Raw genomic sequence first — 19,840 nt, 5'->3', positions numbered from 1 at the left:
CAGTGTGTTTACATATTTAAAAGAATGCTTCTGTGTGATGGAGGTATGTGTCTCTTTTGCTTTTGTCATCGAGGAAGACATTTGATTCATTTCCTGGAGAGTTATCCACAACCACTGTAACATGATCCCGACCTTTAACACACAGAGAGAGAGGAGAGAGGTGAATAATATTACGTAATAAAGATTGGGCAGTCACAACTCAAATCAATGTGCATCACCATATTTGACATTGAATAATTTGCAAACTGCCAAACCATTTTAAGTTGAAATACCTCGGAGGATCTTCTGCTCACCTGAAACTCACCTTGACCGAATAATGGTGTGTTCACACCGGACGCGTCGAAATTTCGCCGCGCGTCGAGATTACATGCAAAGTCAATGCACAGCTGCGTAGAAGCTGCGTAGCTGCGTATTTTCCAGCGAGCAGCGCGTCAGACGCGTTTGAAGCAGCACGAAATTTCAACTCGCGCGTCGACGAGCTGAGTCTGTTCGCTCTGTACGCCCCGCGGCAAACGCTCTGTTCGTGCTACTTCAAACGCGTCTGACGCGCTGCTCGCTGGAAAATACGCATCTACGCAGCTGTGCATTGACTTTGCATGTAATCTCGACGCGCGTCGAAATTTCGACTCGTCCGGTGTGAACACACCATTCAGACTTTTAAAATTACTTGACATGTTGTTTACAAGTGCTACTCGTGTGCGTGCGCGCGCACCCTGTGACGTTGCAGTGGGGCCACTTGTCTGTGGAGTCGTGGAGCCGCAGTAAAGCTTGAAGTCCGCTGCTGAGCGTCAGTCGGCTCGCTGTTTGGCCCCCAACGTGCTCACCATGCTGAAAGTGGTGTCCTCTCTCAGGGGCCGGTGTGTTTTAACGGGGCAGTCCGGTCCCCGGTCCGGTTCGGCCAAATTCCACTTGGCAAGTGGTGAGTTAATTGGTTTATTCTGGTCTGTGAATGCTTCGTGTACACACTGAACATGGGGTGAATTTTAATTATGATGCGTTCCAGAAAACGTTCCGACCTCCTACCCGAAAAAAAGTAACTGCTTATGTTTAATAATATGTAATTTAGCAGAAGCTTTTATCAAAAGCGACTTAGGCTACAATAAGTGCATTTAACCATGAGTACAAACTCAGAACAACAATAATCAAGAAAGTAATATTTCTTTAAGAAAACAAAACTACAAAATACCATAAGTAAAACCTAAGTGCCAATCAAGTGCTAATCTGTTTTTATTCAGATATAGTCAGAAAAGATGCGTTTTGAGTTTGTAGAGACTTTCTGCTGTGCTGGTGTCAGTGGGGGGCTCGTTCTGAGGAGCCAGAACAGCAAACAGTCTGCATTGTGTCGAAGGATCAGCTCGAAGTGATGGAAACACAAGTCCATTGTCTGTTGCCGAGCGAACTCATTGCCAAATAATCTACGAACTATGTCCAAAAAGCACCTGTCTGATGGCACAGCATGAACTAAAAGACAACAGCAAATGTGGTTTTGTTATGTCAGAAATAATAAATCCACTTAAACATGTAAATTGATTATCACAGTACAAAGTACGTTATTTGTGAACATGTTTAAATGCCAAAAGAAATGTGGAAAGCTGCAGGAAGGACACACATGTTTTTGTATTGATTGGGTTTGAGGTAGGATATGTTTTGATCGCCGTGTATTTGCATGTGTGCGTGCGTGTTATTCGCATAAGTCAAAAAGTATTAAACCGAATCACATGAAATTTGGTGGGATGATTGGTTATTATCCGGGGACCATTAGATTTTGGGATCGATCGGGTCAAAGGTCAAGGTCATGAAAATGTCAACATCTTATTTTTACAATAGCGTGGTCAATTTTTATCCAATTGGCATGCAACTAATGCCAAAATGTTCATGATTCAATGCCCAATCTTGTGATATGCGAAGGTATGCGCTCTACCGAGTGCCCGTTCTAGTTGCGAGGCTTTAGTTTGAGCATTATTCAAGCAAGTCCCATTTAATAGTATGACCTAAAGATGAGTATCCAGGTGCAATTCAATTGCAGCAGAAGCTGTTTGAGACCATCTCACATTTTATAATTGCAAGTTTACAGGCAGGACTTTATCCTGTGTTACACAATGCAGGGTCGAGGTGAATGGATGTGGTTTAGAGTCCAAGCCAGGCTTTATGCAGATTATATACCGAAAGTCTGACTTAAACAATAACATCGTTAACATCTGTCAGTCTGAAGATGATAAGTGGAAATAATTTAAAAAGACCTCTGGGTGAAATGATACAGCGCTGTCAAAAAAAACATGTCTCTTTTACCTCACAGTCTGAACTTCAATGGCTCTTGTTTCACAGGTGCATTATGTCAGAAATCAACCCTCAAGCCCCCTCCCACAGACATCCCGGATATGCCCCCATGCAATTTCCAACCAGAGGAATACACGGTAATAAATAACAATATCCTCCAGTGTCTTTGTCTCGCACAGACCGTGTATTTAGAAATCACCAAGTCATTCACAGAAAATGATACTGTAGGTTCTGACATTGACTGTTCCTCATGCACTGTGTGTGTGTCTCCAGGGTATGTCCAAAGAGCGGATGATGGAGATCCGCAGGCAGAACTGCAGCCCCATGACCATGAAGGTGACCTACTATAAGAAGCCAGTGTTCATCCACCAGGGATACATGCAGTGGCTGTGGGATGTGGACGGGAAGCGATACCTGGATCTATTTGCTGGTGTGGCTACTGTCAGTGTGGGCCACTGCCATCCGTAAGGGCCTTCTTTTTTTTTTTACTGTTACTATATATTAGGGTGACCAGACGTCCTCTTTCCCCCGGACACGTCCTCTTTTTGAGACCTAAAAAATGCGTCCGGCAGTGATTCCAAAAACGTCCGGGATTTTGCTTCGTCGGATATTCGTGTTTCTCTGGGTCTTTCACAAACTAGTATTTACCCCTTACAAGTTTTGGAAATGGTATCTCCCTTACGTTCCACCTTCTTGCGCGAGCTCTGACTGCAGAGAGAGCAGTCATTGGTCGACCGATCTCAGGGTTGCCAGATACACGATAATTATCCTCCAAATACGACCATTTTGAGCCTTTGGTACGATACTTCACCGTTTCCAATCTGGCAACACGGAGCACCTTGCCGCCTCCACGAGTTGCATTGCTTACAACACATGACATATTTTTTATTTATCATTATTGCTTCAAGACACATTAAAGAAGCGCTGGACTAAATGCCACAAAAAAGATTTGTTTTACATTTGCACTTTGCAGTTTTGTTAAAGTTCAACAAATAGATGTTCATATAGTCATTTGTGTCATATAGTCACATGCCCCCCCCCCCCCCCCCTCGGCGACGAAGTGTCCTCTTTTTCACAAACTCAAATCTGGTCACGCTACTATATATATATACAGTTCCAAATATGAATTTCAATCATTCTTACATCTGATTTCTGACATCTGTGGATACAGGAAAGTAGTAGCGGCTGCAGAGAAGCAGCTGAAGAGACTGTGGCATACGACACACATCTACGTCAACCCTACTCTCCATGAGTACTGTGAGAAACTAGCTTCCTACCTCCCAGATCCTCTCAAGGTATTCATCGGATTTTTGTCTCCGATCCGCTGAGACCAGCATCCTGGATAACTACGTGGGCTAACTTCAAATGTCTGCTGGTCTCGGTGTCTGCGTCCAGGTGGTGTATCTGACCAACAGCGGCTCAGAAGCCAACGACATGGCCATGCTGATGGCTCGACTTCACACAGGAAACTTCGACATCATCACTCTCAGGTACACGTCTTCTCATGAATTGTGATGTCCTCCTGTGCGTCACAATCACGTAATAAATCTATTGAAGTGCATTAGTGTTTAAAAAAAAAAAAAATCTAATAGTAACGGTTATAAAAAAGACTATGTAAAAATAAGTTCACATTTTTAAATAATATATGTAAAAATATTTAAATTCAAAGGCTGTGTTAACCTTTTTTCCCCCAGACTGGTTACCTTCGCATTGAAAATGCGGAAGGTTATGTTTTGATCGCCGTGTATTTATTTATTTATTTGTATGCGTGTTACTCGCATAACTAAAAAAGTATTAAACCGAATCACATGAAATTTGGTGGGATGATTGGTTATTATCCGGGGACCATTAGATTAGATTTTGGGATCGATCGGGTCAAAGGTCAAGGTCATGAAAAGGTCAACATCTTCTTTTTACCATACACTCAAAAAAACGATCCAAGCCCTTCTGAGAGATGACACATTTAAATATTGTTTGATACATTTAAATAAATCAATTACAAAACGAAGATATTTATTTTGAATGGGTGTAACACAAAATGTATGAATACTTTCATTTATTAGATTTATTTACGGTGGTGTAGTGGCTAGCACTGTCGCCTCACAGCCAGAGGTCCGTGGGTTCAATTCCCAGTCGGGGCTTTCCTTGTGTGGAGTTTTCATATTTTCTTAGTTAGTTAGTTAGTTTATATTTTGAGTTGGACAAACACAAATTAATTTAATTTAATGAATATCGTTATTTTATTTTAGATGTATTTGATACAAATGAGTTGGACTAACTTAATTACATTGTATTGCACTGATGTGCTAAATTTGAGTTAGAGTTGCATATAATTATTGGATGGAAAACCTGCCAACAATTTAATTGAGTTCATCCAATGAGTCATTTCTTTGAGTGTAGCGCGGTCAATTTGTATCCAATTGGCATGCAACTAATGCCAAAATGTTCATAGTTCAATGCCCAATCTTGTGGTATGCAAAGGTATGCGCTCTACCGAGTGCCCGTTCTAGTTATATATAATGTTATTAGATATGAGGTAGTATGTCCTTTTTACACATTAATTTAAGATCCTATTTGGACAACCATAGCTACTTCTATAACACATAGAGGCAGGGGAAGTACACAGGGTGAGTAAACAACAGATTACAAAGTTTATGTTTTCAGCTCCCACTCGGGAATATGAAAAAGATTCTTGAAAGTCTATTTAAATATAATTATTGGATTTATTCAGAATTTCACAAATGTAATCACTTTTAATCGAAATGAGCAAATTGTTTCCGATTGATTGTCCTCCTCCAGGGGCTCGTACCACGGTGGCAGCCCACAGACCATGGGTCTCACCTCCAACGCAGCTTACAAATACCCCATCGCCAACGGTCTGGGCTGCACAAACGTATGTATGCATGAATTTACTACAGTGCCATATTAAAAGCACACAACACTGATGATGCACAATATAAGTTATCTTCAAATAAAGGTGAATATTGGATGGCGGAATTTAAATTTAGCGTTGACGCCAATTCGCTTTTTAACATTTATTACATATATTCAGTGCATGAATGATTTTCATTCGATTCCACAATGTGAAATGATGTGGCAGCGTTCCACGTTTCATGATGATTTCTTTGCGTTCATTCTGGGTGACTTGCTGTCAGGTTGAGCTCGCTGACGACTCGCTTTCTGCCCAAACCAACAGACCATGTGTCCCGATGTGTTCAGAGGTCCGTGGGGAGGAAGCCGCTGCAGGGACTCTCCTGTGCAGACCACCAGAGAGTGTGACTGCGCCCAAGGTACTCAAACACCTGCACATGTGGCTCAACACACTCACACAAAGGAATTTACAAACGGTTTAGTTTTTTACCTTCGCATTGAAAATGCGGAAGGTTATGTTTTGATCGCCGTTTATTTATTTATTTATTTGTATGCGTGTTACTCGCATAACTAAAAAAGTATTGAACCGAATCGCATAAAATTTGGTGGGATAATTGGTTATTATCCGGAGACCATTTGATTAGATTTCGGGATCGATCGGGTCAAAGGTCAAGGTCATGACAAGGTCAAAATCTTCTTTTTACCATAGCGCGGTCAATTTCTATCCAATTGGCATGCAACTAATGCCAACATGTTCATAATTCAATGCCCAATCTTGTGATATGCGAAGGTACGCGCTCTACCGAGTGCCCGTTCTAGTTTAGTTTAGTTTAGTTTATTTCGATCAGCAATAATATACAAAAATCAAAATTTCAACAAAAGAAGAAAGTGGCTGACGGAAAGGGTCGAGGCTGAAGCTATCAAGCTTATAAGTGCCTTAAACTATAATTTCACGAAAAAACTTATTTCAGAGAACCATATACATATACCTATATATATACATATATATACACAAACATATATACATATACACATGCATATACATACACATTCACACACCCATATATACATATACACACACATACAATATATTCTAATTTTCTGAGACAGTCCTGTACATAAATCCACACACATATTTACATAAAACAATAAACAAAAGTTGCAATTCACAATTTTATTTGTCAGGTTTCTTTCTCTAACATCTGACTTATTTAAAGGCATCAGCGTAAAACAGCTCAGCTCTAACCCTGAAAAGTCCAAAGTCCTCCTGTTGATCATTTACCTTTTTTTAACCATTTAATATGTTCCATTGTTTTTGCATTGTCGAAAAAGCATGCCTGTGTGTCAGCTCGAGAGACAACCGCCGACGCATCTACACGACAGTTCATACGACACAAACAACCGTTACGCTTTTAAATGCCTTCAATGTGACATTGATATTCAATAACAACATGTATGGTGATTATAACACCCACATCTTAATCCACAAAAATACAACACAAATGCAAAAACATTCAGGTTTGATGGAAATTGTGAAATCTCAACAACAACAAACATGTGTTTTGTATTTGTTCACGCATTGAGGATCTAACTAGGTGACTGATTTTGGTAATAATTAACTTTCACTCATTGATAAGCTGTGAACCATGTGCTATTACGATCATTTCTTCATTATACTATTTTCTGGAAAGATTATTTCAAATATTTTGCTCGTAGCTTTTGTATTAAGAGTAGCATTAACCTTTGTATACACTTGCTATTTATTACCTTTGCATTGAGAATGCGGAAGGTAATGTTTTGATCGCCGTGTATTCATTTATTTATTTGTATGCGTGTTACTCGCATAACTCAAAAAGTATTAAACCGAATCGCATGAAATTTGGTGGGATGATTGGTTATTATCCGGGGACCATTTGATTAGATTTTGGGATCGACCGGGTCAAAGGTCAAGGTCATAAAAAGGTCAACATCTTCTTGAATCGCATGCAATTTGGTGTGATGATTGGTTATTATCCGGGGACCATTTGATTAGATTTTGGGATTGATCGGGTCAAAGGTCAAGGTCATGAAAAGGTCAAAATCTTCTTTTTACCATAGCACGGTCAATTTGTATCCAATTGGCATGCAACTAATGCCAACATGTTCATAATTCAATGCCCAATCTTGTGATATGCGAAGGTATGCGCTCTACCAAGTGCCCGTTCTCGTTTATTGTGTGTATTAGTTTAAATGAACGCTTTGTTTCCTCCCACAGGCCATTGCATGGCTAATGACCAGTACATCGGACAGCTCAAGGAGACGTTTCACACGAGTGTCCCGAGTCAAGTTGCCGCTTTCTTCGGAGAGCCGATTCAGGTCATTTCTTTTGTGGCGAAATACAAGAAATGTAGTCTTAGTGTCAACGCGTTGTTCATGTTTTTGCCTGTCTGATATGTTGCTTTGAACCAATGGATGTATTTCCTAAATCAGTCCGATTCAGTATGCCATCCCTGTTCATCGTTGCTGGCGTTGGACTGTGGTATGCGAGTGTGTTTGATTCTTACAGGGAGTCGGAGGAGCGGTGCAGTACCCTAAAACCTTCCTGAAGGAGGCTTTCAAACTCGTGAGAGAGAGAGGAGGCATCTGCATTGCTGATGAGGTTAGATACACATTTCATGGTCTAAAAGATTTGTTATGGATTTAAGCAATATTGTAGGAGAATAAACACATCGTCTTTGTTGCACCCCGACAGGTCCAGACTGGATTTGGGCGAACAGGAAGCCACTTCTGGGGATTCCAAGGTCATGACGTCATTCCTGATATGGTTACAATGGCGAAGGGCATTGGTAATGGATTCCCAATGGGAGCCGTTGTGACAACGCCAGGTGAGATAACAGCCCAAGACGTGAAAACCTGCTTGTATGTTCATAAAAGAATAAAAGCGAAATATGTGAGTGTGTAAAGTGTATTGTTCTTCATTATTTCCACTATTAAATTGGCAAGATGCTTGGGAAGACATGACAACCTAGTTTCCCAGATAGGGATGTTTCAAGCAGATCTATTCAGAGTTTACACTGTCTCCACTAAACATGCTCAAAACAGACTCATTATTTAAAGGAGCAGCGATTGGCCGTGTGAGCTTGTTTATGATGTGGGTTTTTTTCCAGAAATTGCGGCCTCATTTGCCAAAGGGGTTCACTTCAACACCTTCGGAGGAAATCCTGTAGCTTGTGCCGTTGCTTCGTCAGTGCTTGATGTAAGAATTCATCTTCTGCTTTTAACCCTCCTGTCACCTTTAGGGTCAATTTGACCCCATTCAATGTTTAACGTCGGTGTTCTTTGGGGTCAATTTGACCCCAGGCTGTTTTTCACTGTGTCAAACATATAAGAAATATCAACTTTTTTATATATTTAAAGGGCTATTTAGGTAGTCAACAAACAAACATAAAGTGACACTTAAACTTGGGAAACAATATTAATTCTAATAATTTTCTGGAGGTTTTAATTGCTGGGGTCAAATTGACCCCGAGGGTAAAATATGTTAGTAAATGTGAAGGTAACAGGAGGGTTAAACCAACTAAATTGTCCATGTGTTTCTGCAAAGTATCATTGTAGCTGCATCTGAAAAACAAAATGCACAAACACAGAAGCACAGCGAGTAACAATTCTGACGCGTTGTGACGTTCCAGACGATCGAAGAAGACGGCGCGCAGCAGATCAGCCTCGCCGTGGGGACCTATCTGATGACGGAGATGGCAAAACTCAGAGACAAGTACGAGATCGTCGGCGACGTCCGTGGAAAAGGCCTGCAGATCGGTGTGGAAATGGTCAAAGACAAGGTATTTACTTTGTGACAAAAGTGATGCTGCGCTCGACTCGCATGCTTGAGCAGCGTGCGCGTGCTCGGCCGCCCGGGGTCGAGGTTCAGCCCGGTTAACCATTAGCCGGAGCAGCAGCGACCGTCTGTAATCGGGAAGAAAACAATCTCAGCTGCGGTAAATGCACTTTTTTGCTTGTTGACAATGGGATGTATTGTATTTCATAAGACAAACGGATCAAATAAGACCGATGTCCTTGCTTTGGGTCGCACCATCGCATTAAAGTCGACCGATTTGTCTGGTGACACGAAACGAGGGATTCTCAGGGAGAACTAACAAGTAGCCAATCAGCACCAGGGGCGGGACCAACACCTTTGTAATGCCGCTGTCGTGCCTTGCAGTTATGACCCACTTGATTACCTAATTTGGCAAATTCCAGCCATATTCTATTATTTGTGAACACCACAAAATGATGTGAAGTAGCGAGGAGACCGATATCCAAATGTATGATACCTATAGCCAACAAATGACAACGGCAACGACTAAAGAAAAGCAGTCGGATGTAGACATTCATCATGAAAGTGAGTCCATCGGCAGCTAAAACTACAGACCTTGAGCATCAAATTGATTTCACACCTCTGACAGTCTCCAGAATAACAAAATCCGTTGAATGTCAACAGACCTTATATGGCCCCTTGTTTAATGACTCTAGCTTTTAGACTCCTGTTACCTTCAAATTTACTAACATATTTTACCCTCGGGGTCAATTTGACCCCAGCAATTAAAACCTCCAGAAAATTATTAGAATTTATATTGTTTCCCAAGTTTAAGTGTCACTTTATGTTTGTTTGTTTGTTTGTTGACTGCCTAAATAGCCTTTTAAATAAATAAAAAAGTTGATATTTCTTATATGTTTTACAGTGAAAAACAGCCTGGGGTCAAATTTACAAATGTATAAGTTGTGTTCAGGACATTGAAAACATATCATGTGAAATTTAGGTTTTTCCAGTTGTCCCAAATAAATTAGGAAAAGTCATGAAATATGAAGCAAATATTTTTTTTAGAGACGTTAAACATTGAATGGGGTCAAATGGACCCCAAAGGTAACAGGAGGGTTAAGTATTCTAATTAGCACATAGTTGAATGGGGTTCAAACATTCTATTATAGCTTTGCAAAGGCAGACATAGTTGTGTTGTCTCCCTCAGGTCGGTTTAACATGTCCGTATCTTTCGGTGTCCCTCACAAAGAAGCCGCTCCATCTTCTACGTCAGAAAATACAGTTCTCATATTCAGATGCATAACGTCTAGAGCCCGTGAGGCGAGGCGCTTGAGTCGCAATCGAAACATTATCGGACTTTAGCAGCTGCGCACCGTTCACGACATCGATCGCTATGGTTACCGTAACACTCCCAGCCTCGTTCATCCTTCTCGCCTCCATTCCGTCGCCCGCAGGCCAGCAGAGACCCGCTGCCCGCGGAGGCAATGAGCGAGATCTTCGAGGACATAAAGGACATGGGAATCCTAATCGGGAAAGGAGGAATCTACGGACAGGTAACAGCACTCACTTTCTCTCTCTCGCTTCACTTTTTGCCAAGTCGGCATGTGGTATAAACCCAGCTGGCAAGCTTCTTGTTTTGTTGAGAACAGTTAGATTTTCCCGCTGCATTATCACAGACCCATGATGCTTTTGGCAGTGGCTTGACAAAAGGATTCACCCTTAAACACCTTTGATTATGGATTCATATTATAAACATTGCCGTGTCGGCTGCTTAACATATTCCAGAAAGGCCAGCTCTGTCTTTACTAAGTGGCACTGAATAAAGCACTTTACCTGTGGACATGTTGTCCATGATCTCCCTTCTTATTTTCGTTTTTTTCCCACCCACTTTAGACCTTCCGCATCAAACCACCAATGTGCATCACGATGGAGGACGCAGATTTCTTCCTGGCCATTTTTGACAAGTCCATCCACAACTACATGGAAAGAAGATAAAAGTGCGATACAGGTTAAACCGACCTTCTGAGGGAGACAACACAACTATGTCTGCCTTTGCAAAGCGATAATAAAATGTTTGAACCCCATTCAACTATGTGCTAATTAGAATACTTAACCCTCCGGTTACCATTGGGGTCAATTTGACCCCATTCAATGTTTAACGTCTCTAAAAAAATGATTGACATAATTTTTGTATGCTTCATATTTCAGGACTTTTCCTAATTTACTGGAAAAACCTCAAATTCACATATGTTTTCAATGTCCTGAACACAACTTAGAAATTTGTAAATTTGACCCCAGGCTGTTTTTCACTGTGTAAAACATAAGAAATATCAACTTTTTTTATTTATTTAAAAGGGCTATTTAGGTAGTCAACAAACAAACAAACAAACATAAAGTGACACTTAAACTTGGGAAACAATATAAATTCTAATAATTTTCTGGAGGTTTTAATTGCTGGGGTCAAATTGACACCGAGGGTAATATGTGAGTAAATTTGAAGGTAACAGAAGTCTAAAAGCTAGAGTCATTAAACAAGGGGCCATATAAGGTCTGTTGACATTCTTCAAAGGATAACAACAATAAATTTTATTTGTATAGCGCCTTAAATGGTAGCGACTCAAGGCACTATAAAAAAGTAAAACAATAGACCCGCAAAACAATTGAGAAAGAAATACAAAAGACTAGTGTCAGGCTAAATGCAGATTCAAACTAGAACGGGCACTCTGTAGAGCGCATACCTTCGCATACCACAAGATTGGGCATTGAATTATGAACATTTTGGCTTTAGTTGCATGCCAATTGGATAAAAAGAAGATTTTGACCTTTTCATGACCTTGACCTTTGACCCTATCGATCCCAAAATCTAATCAAATGGTCCCTGGATAATAACCAATCATCCCACCAAATTTCATGTGATTCGATTTAATACTTTGAGTTATGAGAGTAACACGCATACAAATAAATAAATAAATACACGGTGATCAAAACATAACCTTCCGCATTTTCAATGCGAAGCTAATAAAACTGTTTAATTTTACTTAGTTGTGCTTTGAAATATTTGCTTGCGTTACCAACAAAACAGAATATAAACGGAAACGTATACAGTGATTTAGTGAAATGGTTAGTTTGAGGTATTGATGCAAATCATTCCAGAGTTGTCATATAAATACCAACACGCAGTATCACCTTTATTTGTTCTGATGCAGTAATACCGCCGCAGAGCTCTTTGTGACAAACCAAGAGACGTCCCAAAACGGTCAAGGATCTGATGATGCAATGTCTCCCAGTCAAAGCACTGAGCGGTTCATACGTCACTGGGAAACACGTCTCACTCAACAGGATTATGGGGCAATTAAAAAGCCCAAACTATTCCCTCGGAGTCAACCGATCCATTAAAAGTCCACTTTCAAAAGGCTTCTTTAAGTTCATCTTCCCAGAGTTCCCCGTGTCCATGAGGAAGAGGTGTCATCTGTTCTTCTTCTTGTCCTTTTTGCTCTTGCTCACGGAGCTGCGAGGAGCGTTGGAGGCGGCGGCGGCGATGGCGTGACCGCTGGTCTTCAGGTGGTCAAACAACTTGTTCCTTGTGGAGAACTCGCCGTCGCAGGTCACACAGCGGAGGATTATTTCACTCTGGAGGTGGAAATGTGATTTCATAACATAAGCAGGGATGTCTTTCTAACAGCAACTAATGTAAAACGGTTATTTTTGATAACTCAAACAGGAATGCTAAAAGTACAAAACGGACAAGCGTGGACGCATGGGTAAGCAGAAAAGATTTGTACGGATAAAATGAGAAATGCAAACACACTCCCACAAATCCTCGTAAACAAACCTCAGGAATCTGTTCTTCTGTGTTTGACTTGACACTCTTCAGTTGCTCCTTTCCTCCCTTTTTACCTTTCGTCTTCCCAGAGCTGCTGAGGCAAAGAATAAATGAACAGGGTTCTTACACATGTTGACCAGTGGATTTCCAGGACTTTCCCATGACTTGAAACCAAATTTCCATGACCAAACTGAAATCTCGGAGTAAACATGAAAAATTAAGAAAATGTTGGGTATTGAGAGCGTACGCCGGCTTTTATTTTGAGCGTCTTTCTTTAAAAAACATATTCATTATTTCAAACTCGGCGTAAATGAACATGTGATTATAACACATTTCCATGACTAACAAAACTTTTGTGATAAGTTTTTTCCATGACTTTCCCAGGCCTGAAAATGACCATTTTAAAATTCCATGACTTTTCCAGGTTTTCCATGACCGTACGAACCCTGAATGAATTATTCACATTATTAGCAACAACGCACACACCATTTAATCTAAAACTCTAATCCTGCCACATATAATTCAGGAAATAACTGGGTTTAATCACACTTATTCCACTCACTGCCACAGCAGTTCTCCTCACCTACAGAGCATTTTAGCATCATTTCATCTCCAACAGGCAGTTGTTTCCAGCGAAAAGGCTGCACTAAACCATCGGTTCACGACCTGCATAGCAACGACTAACCCAGTGAGACTGACTGGTGAACTGACCTCTTGACCTCTGTGGGGGGGGGGTCGTCCTGCTTCTCAGGCTGGGGAGGGTTCTCCGACGTCTCGGGGGCATCGTCCTCGCAGGTGGTCGGGGTTAGTTCCTCCGCTCTCTCCTCCACTCTCTCCTCCACTCTCTCCTCTTCCTCTTCCTCTCCAGCACTCTGCCATGGAGGAGGACGGCATGAATAAACAACGCTTTTTAGAGTTACTTGGCACTTAACCACCCACAACTTCTGGAACAAATACAAGACATTACTCACGTGTAATACTTTCTGCTGTTTCTTCTTTCTCTTTTGCTTTTTGGAGAGCCTGAGCAAGTGACAAAATAAATGTCATAAATGATGTCAAATGTTCCAACAGCCGTGATAACCAGGTGAAAGGCAAAGAAAGCTACATACTTTTGTCTCGGCTTGTCTTCCTCATCCTCTTCCTCCCCATCCTCCTCATTCTCCGCCTCTATTCCCTCCTTTCCGTTTACATTAACGCCAAATGAATCCTCCTCTTCCTCCAGCTGTTGTCGAAGCAACGCCACCAGCTCCCGGTGCTTTTTGGATTTTCCATGGTTCTTCATACTGTACAAAGGAAAGGAAATGGAAGAATGAAAAGTTACGTTGCTAAGAAGCATTAACAGCTGAGCGAGAGGCGCTAGCTTGGATGTCGAGGGGACAGCGGGGAGGTGGAGTGAGTCGAAGGTTACTCACGCTTTATCCGATTTGAAGGATTTGTCGCAGGCCGGGCAGAACAGATCATCATAATAATCAATTCCGTCGGGCAGCTCTGTTTCAGTGAATTCATATTTATGGATTGAAAAAAATAAACAAATGGATTTGATTAAAAAGGCCCCAGACACACACAAAGAACAAGACGAGTATTTCACTGACACTCAACTTCTACTCAAACAGCACTTGCCAATTAAAACCTGTCAAATTGCTGCATCGTCGGCTCTCAGAGGTTATTGACTGCTGCCTTTGGGGGAAATGTTTCATCTCATATAGACAAACTGCTAATGACTTTGTACAAACACAGCCTGATAGGATCCTGTAACAATGTCTTAACCCTCCTGTTACCTTTGGGGTCAATTTGACCCCATTCAATGTTTAACGTCTCAAAAAAAGAAATTGACAATTTTTTTGCTTCATATTTCATGACTCTTCCTAATTTTTTGGGGACAACTGGGAACACATATTCTTCTTTGGGGTCAATTTGACCCCAGGCTGTTTTTTACTGTGTAAAACATGTAAGAAATATCAACTTTTTTATTTATTTAAAGGGCTATTTAGGTAGTCAACAAACAAACATAAAGTACCTCACACTTAAACTTGGATAACAATATTAATTCTAATAATTTTCTGGAGGTTTTAATTGTTGGGGTCAAATTGACCCCGAGGGTAAAACATGTCAGTAAATATAAAGGTAACAGGAGGGTTCAACTGTTTTTAGAGGAGACAAACAAGTGGCTCTGAAAGTGTCCAGTGTCTCACACGAGATCCGTGACGTCGCCACAGAACCCATCAAAACACACAAATAAATGAGGCTTGAATCTCCAACGTCTCACCGACCTCCTTTTTCACCGTTCTTCTCCCGGGTGTCCATATCCAGCTCGTCTTCCTCACTCTCCGACGCATCTCCAAACTCCTCTCCGTACTGAGCCTCTATCTGCTGCAGCTCCTTCTCAAGTTCAGACATGGCCGCCCAGCTCTGCTCCTTGTACTCCTCTGCCTGTCTGGGACACACAGTACAGTATCAGGCAGGGGTCAGGAACCTTTTGGACTGGGAGAGCCATGAAAGCCAAATATTTCTAAATATATTTCATTGAGAGCCATATAGTATTTTTTAAACGTATAATAAATTAAATATGTCTTGCTTTTAATGCGACTTCTGGTGCTGCATGATGCTACCGGGGGGGGGGGGGGAGGGGGGAGACGGCGAGCCGAGAAGTGTTAACGCGACACGTAGAGACAGAAGTGACATGCTGTTGTGTTGATACGATCAATAACAGACGTTTAGTTTAATAAAAGAACAAAGACGCCTTTAAGAAAAGGACCTTAAATTAATTCTGCTGTAATCTGGCGCTATAGAGAAAATTACAGGGGGGGCGGGCGGAGATTTTTTTTTCTTTTCCAACTGAAAATTGTCTGGGAGCCGAATGCCGTCACCGGAGGAGCCACAGGTTCCCGACCGCTGGTCTAAGGGCACAGACAGAAATATAAATGTCACGTTTATCGATCCACGACCTACTTGGCCTGGCTGAGCTTCTGCTTCCGCCGCTGCTCCTCCAGCTTCTTGGTCTTCTCGGCGTTCTGCTCCTCCACCAGCTTCCTGTGGGCCAGCACGCGGCGGTCGCGCTTGCGAACAAAAGCGACAAGTTGACGCACGAGCTCGCCGCGCTCTTTCCGGGCCTTTTCTCTGGTCTTCTTGTTCTCCTTCTCCATCGCCCTTTTCTCCCAGCGGTTGGAGGCCTGCCGAGTGTCGAACTCCTCCTTCCAGGCAAAGTTTTTACGAGTGCAGAAGCTCTGCCAGTAGCCATAAAACATGTGCACTACCTGTAATGTGCAAGGAGAGTGATTAAGTATGCAAGCCGACGAACAAGGTGTCATAATATTTTAGTCTTTAGTTTGATTTTTTTAACATAAAACTTACTATTTTATTCATGGTACTGAAGAGTTTAAAGAATTCATCCAACAGAAAAACAACCATGACAACAAAAAAACAACCATGACAGTTTGACATGTAGTGCTGGCTTACGCTGTCATAGTCACTCTGCGAGTCTCCGAAGGGAGGAAACTCCTCTTCCTCCTCTTCCTCCACCTTGCCTTGCTCAATCTCCTCCACAGCAATAGATTCAAAGAGGTTCCTGTAGACTGTGTAAAAGCCCTGAGGGACAGAGAGCAGAACAAAACGAGAGAATAATTAATGAGAAAATAAATGGTTCGTGTTGCACGGTGCATTTTTCCCCCTCCCAGAGTCCTGAAGGATGAACCCGGCAGCACGGAGCGGAACAGCAGGTCCTGTGGTGGAGGAGGTGGACACAGCGCTTGGAATTCAATAATTTTTTTTTGAAAAAGTCGACCTGGGTTTAAATGAAATCTTTATTCTATTCTCGGTGCGCTTCTGGTAGAATAGAAAAGTGCTACTAGTGCGACTATATCTGGATTAAAACACAGATTAGCACTTCAGTGGCACTTAAATTGCTCTTATTATGGTACTTTTGTAGTTTGACTATGTTGAGGAAATGTTACTTTCTGTATTCTTGTTGTTCTGAGTTTGTACTCTAGGTTGATGCACTTATTGTAAATCGCTTTGGATAAAAGCGTCTGCTAAATGACATGTGATGTCATCTATACAAGTACAGGTCCATTTAGACTGTGGGTTCTTTCTTGCATACGATAAAAAATAACCTGGATGTTTTGATTTTGTGGGGGCACAATTCCAAGCTTGTCTGCATTCCTGCAGATGGGGTAAATGTTGTTATTGTCTTTTATCAGCCTTTATTTATTATTATCTTTTGGTAATCTCACAACTGCTTCCTCTTACTTGTACCATCTACAAACAAGGACGGAAAGTCTGACGTGTTGTTTACTTGTGCGGTGGCACAACTCCTGTGAAACATCATCTTAATGCGGTTAAATTGGAAGTTTTTCTTTTCTTTCTCTCATCAGGGTAAACGACATGTGCTAAATAACATATGGTGACATTATTGATTAAAGTTTCTTTGGCAGACTGAGATCCTAATTGGCATTTTCCTTGACTTAAGAACTACACTGAAAAACACCCAGTTGAAGGTTTCGATGCGACCATGAGAGCTTACCTTGTCGTCATCTCCAAAGCCAGAGTAGCAGGTGACCGTGAAGTACTGCAGCAGGTCAATGCTGCTATCTTCATAATCTCCACTGATTCCTCCTTTCAGCAAAGCATCCCTGTGATTGTCATACCTGCAACACAGAAGACATGAGCATCAAACCCAGGAACACCAACTTGACCCACACGGTTTGCACAAACAGCAAATATAATGTTGTGACTCTTTACAGGGGTCTTACACATTGTGACCGATGGATTTCCAGGACTTTAAACCAAATGTCCATGACCAAACTGAAATCTCGGTAAAAACATGAACAATTTAGAACATTTTGTGTATTGAGAGTGTACGCCGGCTTATATTTTGAGCGTCTTTCTTTAACCCTCCTGTTACCTTTCGGGTCAATTTGACCCCATTCAATGTTTAACGTCGGCTGTTTTTCACTGTGTAAAACATATAAGAAATATCAACTTTTTTATATATTTAAAGGGCTATTTAGGTAGTCAACAAACAAACATAAAGTACCTCACACTTAAACTTGGGAAACAATATTAATTCTAATAATTTTCTGGAGGTTTTAATTGCTGGGGTCAAATGGACCCCGAGGGTAAAATATGTTAGTAAATGTAAAGGCAACAGGAGGGTTAAAAAACATATTAATTATTTCAAACTCAGTGTAAATGAACATGTGATCGGAACACATTTCCATGACTTTTCCAAAACTTCTATGATTTATGTTTTTTCCATGACTTTTCCAGCATTTTAAAATGCCATAACTTTTCCAGGTTTTCCATGACCGTACGAGCCCTGTCTTTCGTACTCACCATGCTCTCTCCTGAGGGTCGCTCAGAACATCATAAGCTGCTTGAATCACCTTAAACTGTTCCGCTGCATCATCCGCATTGTCCAAGTTTTTATCTAGAAATTGTTAAATGAAATATAATGACAGCATCACACGCTGCTGCAAGAATAACGCACTGAAAGTACAGGGAACAATACACCAATCTACAACATCACAAGTGTGTGCTTTCTGTTAGTTTGGTTTCCCTCAGGAGCAGACATGCAGTGCCTCTCGTGCATTTCAGAGGTGGGCTAAATATTGCACTTTTACGACAGCAGCGTCACACTTAGCGTTAGCTAGGTGAGAGGTCATTGCGTGATTTCTACCATAGCTTACCGGGGTGCCATTTCAACGCTAATTTACGATACGCCTTCTTCAATTCGCCGTCTCCCGCGTCCCGTTTCACATCCAAGATTTCGTAGTGACACTTCATCGTGAACCGCCTAGATTTGGTTACGTTACTCGGTAAAGATGCTCCTCACGTTGTCCCGGGCGGTGCTAACTGTAGCGTGTTAGCTAGCTAGCTATCCCAAACGCAGCATGCTAGCAACCGGGAAACATCTCCGTGGTCTCTGAAATGACCCTGACTTGTCAGGCTGTAGTGACACTAGTGTAGTGTTTAACATTACATATTTAAATTAACAGAATGTCCTTTATCGCAGACCGCTTATGCGCGCTGAGTTACTTTCCGACCGGTTGCTAAGAGCATAAGCAATATCTGTACAGTGGAGCCGGTAAATCTCGCGAGAGTTACTTTCCGACCGGTTGCTAAGAGCATAAGCAATATCTGTACAGTGTGGAGTCGGTAAATCTCGCGAGAGTTACTTTCCGACCGGTTGCTAGACGCATAAGCAATATCTGTACAGTGTGGAGCCGGTACATCTCGCGAGAGTTACTTTCCGACCGGTTGCTAGGAGCATAAGCAATATCTGTACAGTGTGGAGCCGGTAAATCTCGCGAGAATTGACAGGAAGCTGTAACCACGTGTTGCTTTTTCTCTCAAACATTAAAGACTGCATGCCCAACATTATAAATGAATTAACTGACAATTAACTCTAGGTTATGTTTATGTTCACAGTTATGCCTCTGTACGTTGTCCTCCACTACTTCATGACATGTAAATCAACCACTACACTGTTAACTAATTACAATACACGTTGACTACCGCATCTCTCCGTTTATTTCACAGTGGTGTGGTGATATAGGGATTGTAGATTGGTTATAAGGTGTCAAAGATGCCCGCTTACTGTCATTAGTTATAATCAAACTGTTTTAGGTCATAATACCATGGTGCTCTCTCGTGGTGACAGGGCAACTTGCATTCAGACGTGCAAGTGTAGTATTCCTTAAATCCTGGCTACAGCACTATGTGAGGACATATATTCAGGCACGTGCACAGACATTTTGGGGGGCAGGTGCTCAAACCAAAAAAAAAGGGCACCCAATGCCACAAAAAGAATTCTGACAGAGTTGAAGCATAAGCAGCAATACATTGATGATGCAATACATCCTCGACTGCTTGCTTACATTTTCTTTATGAATAAAGATGAATTATTATATATAGCAACAGTACACGCGTTCTGATTGGCAAATGGGTCATCATGCCAGCCACATATTGCCCTCCTCGCTGGTCTGATACGGATCAGTATTGCCCTCTTACGTCATTTTCAAAATGAGCGATATTGATAGACATCAACAGACATCCCTCTGAACAATACCAGAGGC

The 19,840-nt window shown here is 41.5% G+C and overlaps 2 protein-coding genes across 3 annotated transcripts; one reads left to right on the top strand and one right to left on the bottom strand.

Moving 5' to 3' along the window:
* The first annotated feature begins 731 nt into the window (after positions 1–731).
* Positions 732–11,028, top strand: agxt2 (alanine--glyoxylate aminotransferase 2). The gene is made up of 14 exons (XM_056432573.1): positions 732–919; positions 2,326–2,414; positions 2,551–2,741; positions 3,449–3,572; positions 3,673–3,767; positions 5,077–5,170; positions 5,474–5,567; positions 7,403–7,503; positions 7,694–7,786; positions 7,880–8,012; positions 8,295–8,383; positions 8,817–8,966; positions 10,399–10,497; positions 10,838–11,028. The coding sequence occupies exons 1-14, from the start codon at positions 826–828 to the stop codon at positions 10,937–10,939; spliced, it is 1,548 nt and encodes a 515-aa protein (XP_056288548.1). The 5' UTR covers positions 732–825; the 3' UTR covers positions 10,940–11,028.
* Positions 11,029–11,269: 241 nt separating this feature from the next.
* Positions 11,270–19,625, bottom strand: dnajc21 (DnaJ heat shock protein family (Hsp40) member C21). 2 transcript variants are annotated; one of them, XM_056432570.1, is made up of 12 exons: positions 18,452–19,625; positions 18,099–18,192; positions 17,287–17,410; positions 16,224–16,352; positions 15,717–16,021; positions 15,038–15,201; positions 14,180–14,255; positions 13,877–14,050; positions 13,739–13,787; positions 13,479–13,639; positions 12,777–12,861; positions 11,270–12,574 (listed from the first exon to the last, which is right to left on the bottom strand). In XM_056432570.1, the coding sequence occupies exons 1-12, from the start codon at positions 18,546–18,548 to the stop codon at positions 12,410–12,412; spliced, it is 1,623 nt and encodes a 540-aa protein (XP_056288545.1). In that variant the 5' UTR covers positions 18,549–19,625; the 3' UTR covers positions 11,270–12,409. The 2 variants fall into 2 exon arrangements, with proteins under 2 accessions (XP_056288545.1, XP_056288546.1); XM_056432571.1 differs by having other exon boundaries at positions 12,777–12,858.
* Between the last annotated feature and the right edge of the window lie 215 nt (positions 19,626–19,840).

Source organism: Pseudoliparis swirei, chromosome 15 (assembly GCF_029220125.1).
Source record: "Pseudoliparis swirei isolate HS2019 ecotype Mariana Trench chromosome 15, NWPU_hadal_v1, whole genome shotgun sequence".
NCBI classification, from domain to species: Eukaryota; Metazoa; Chordata; class Actinopteri; order Perciformes; family Liparidae; genus Pseudoliparis; species Pseudoliparis swirei.
This window is presented reverse-complemented; position numbering and strand designations above follow the sequence as displayed.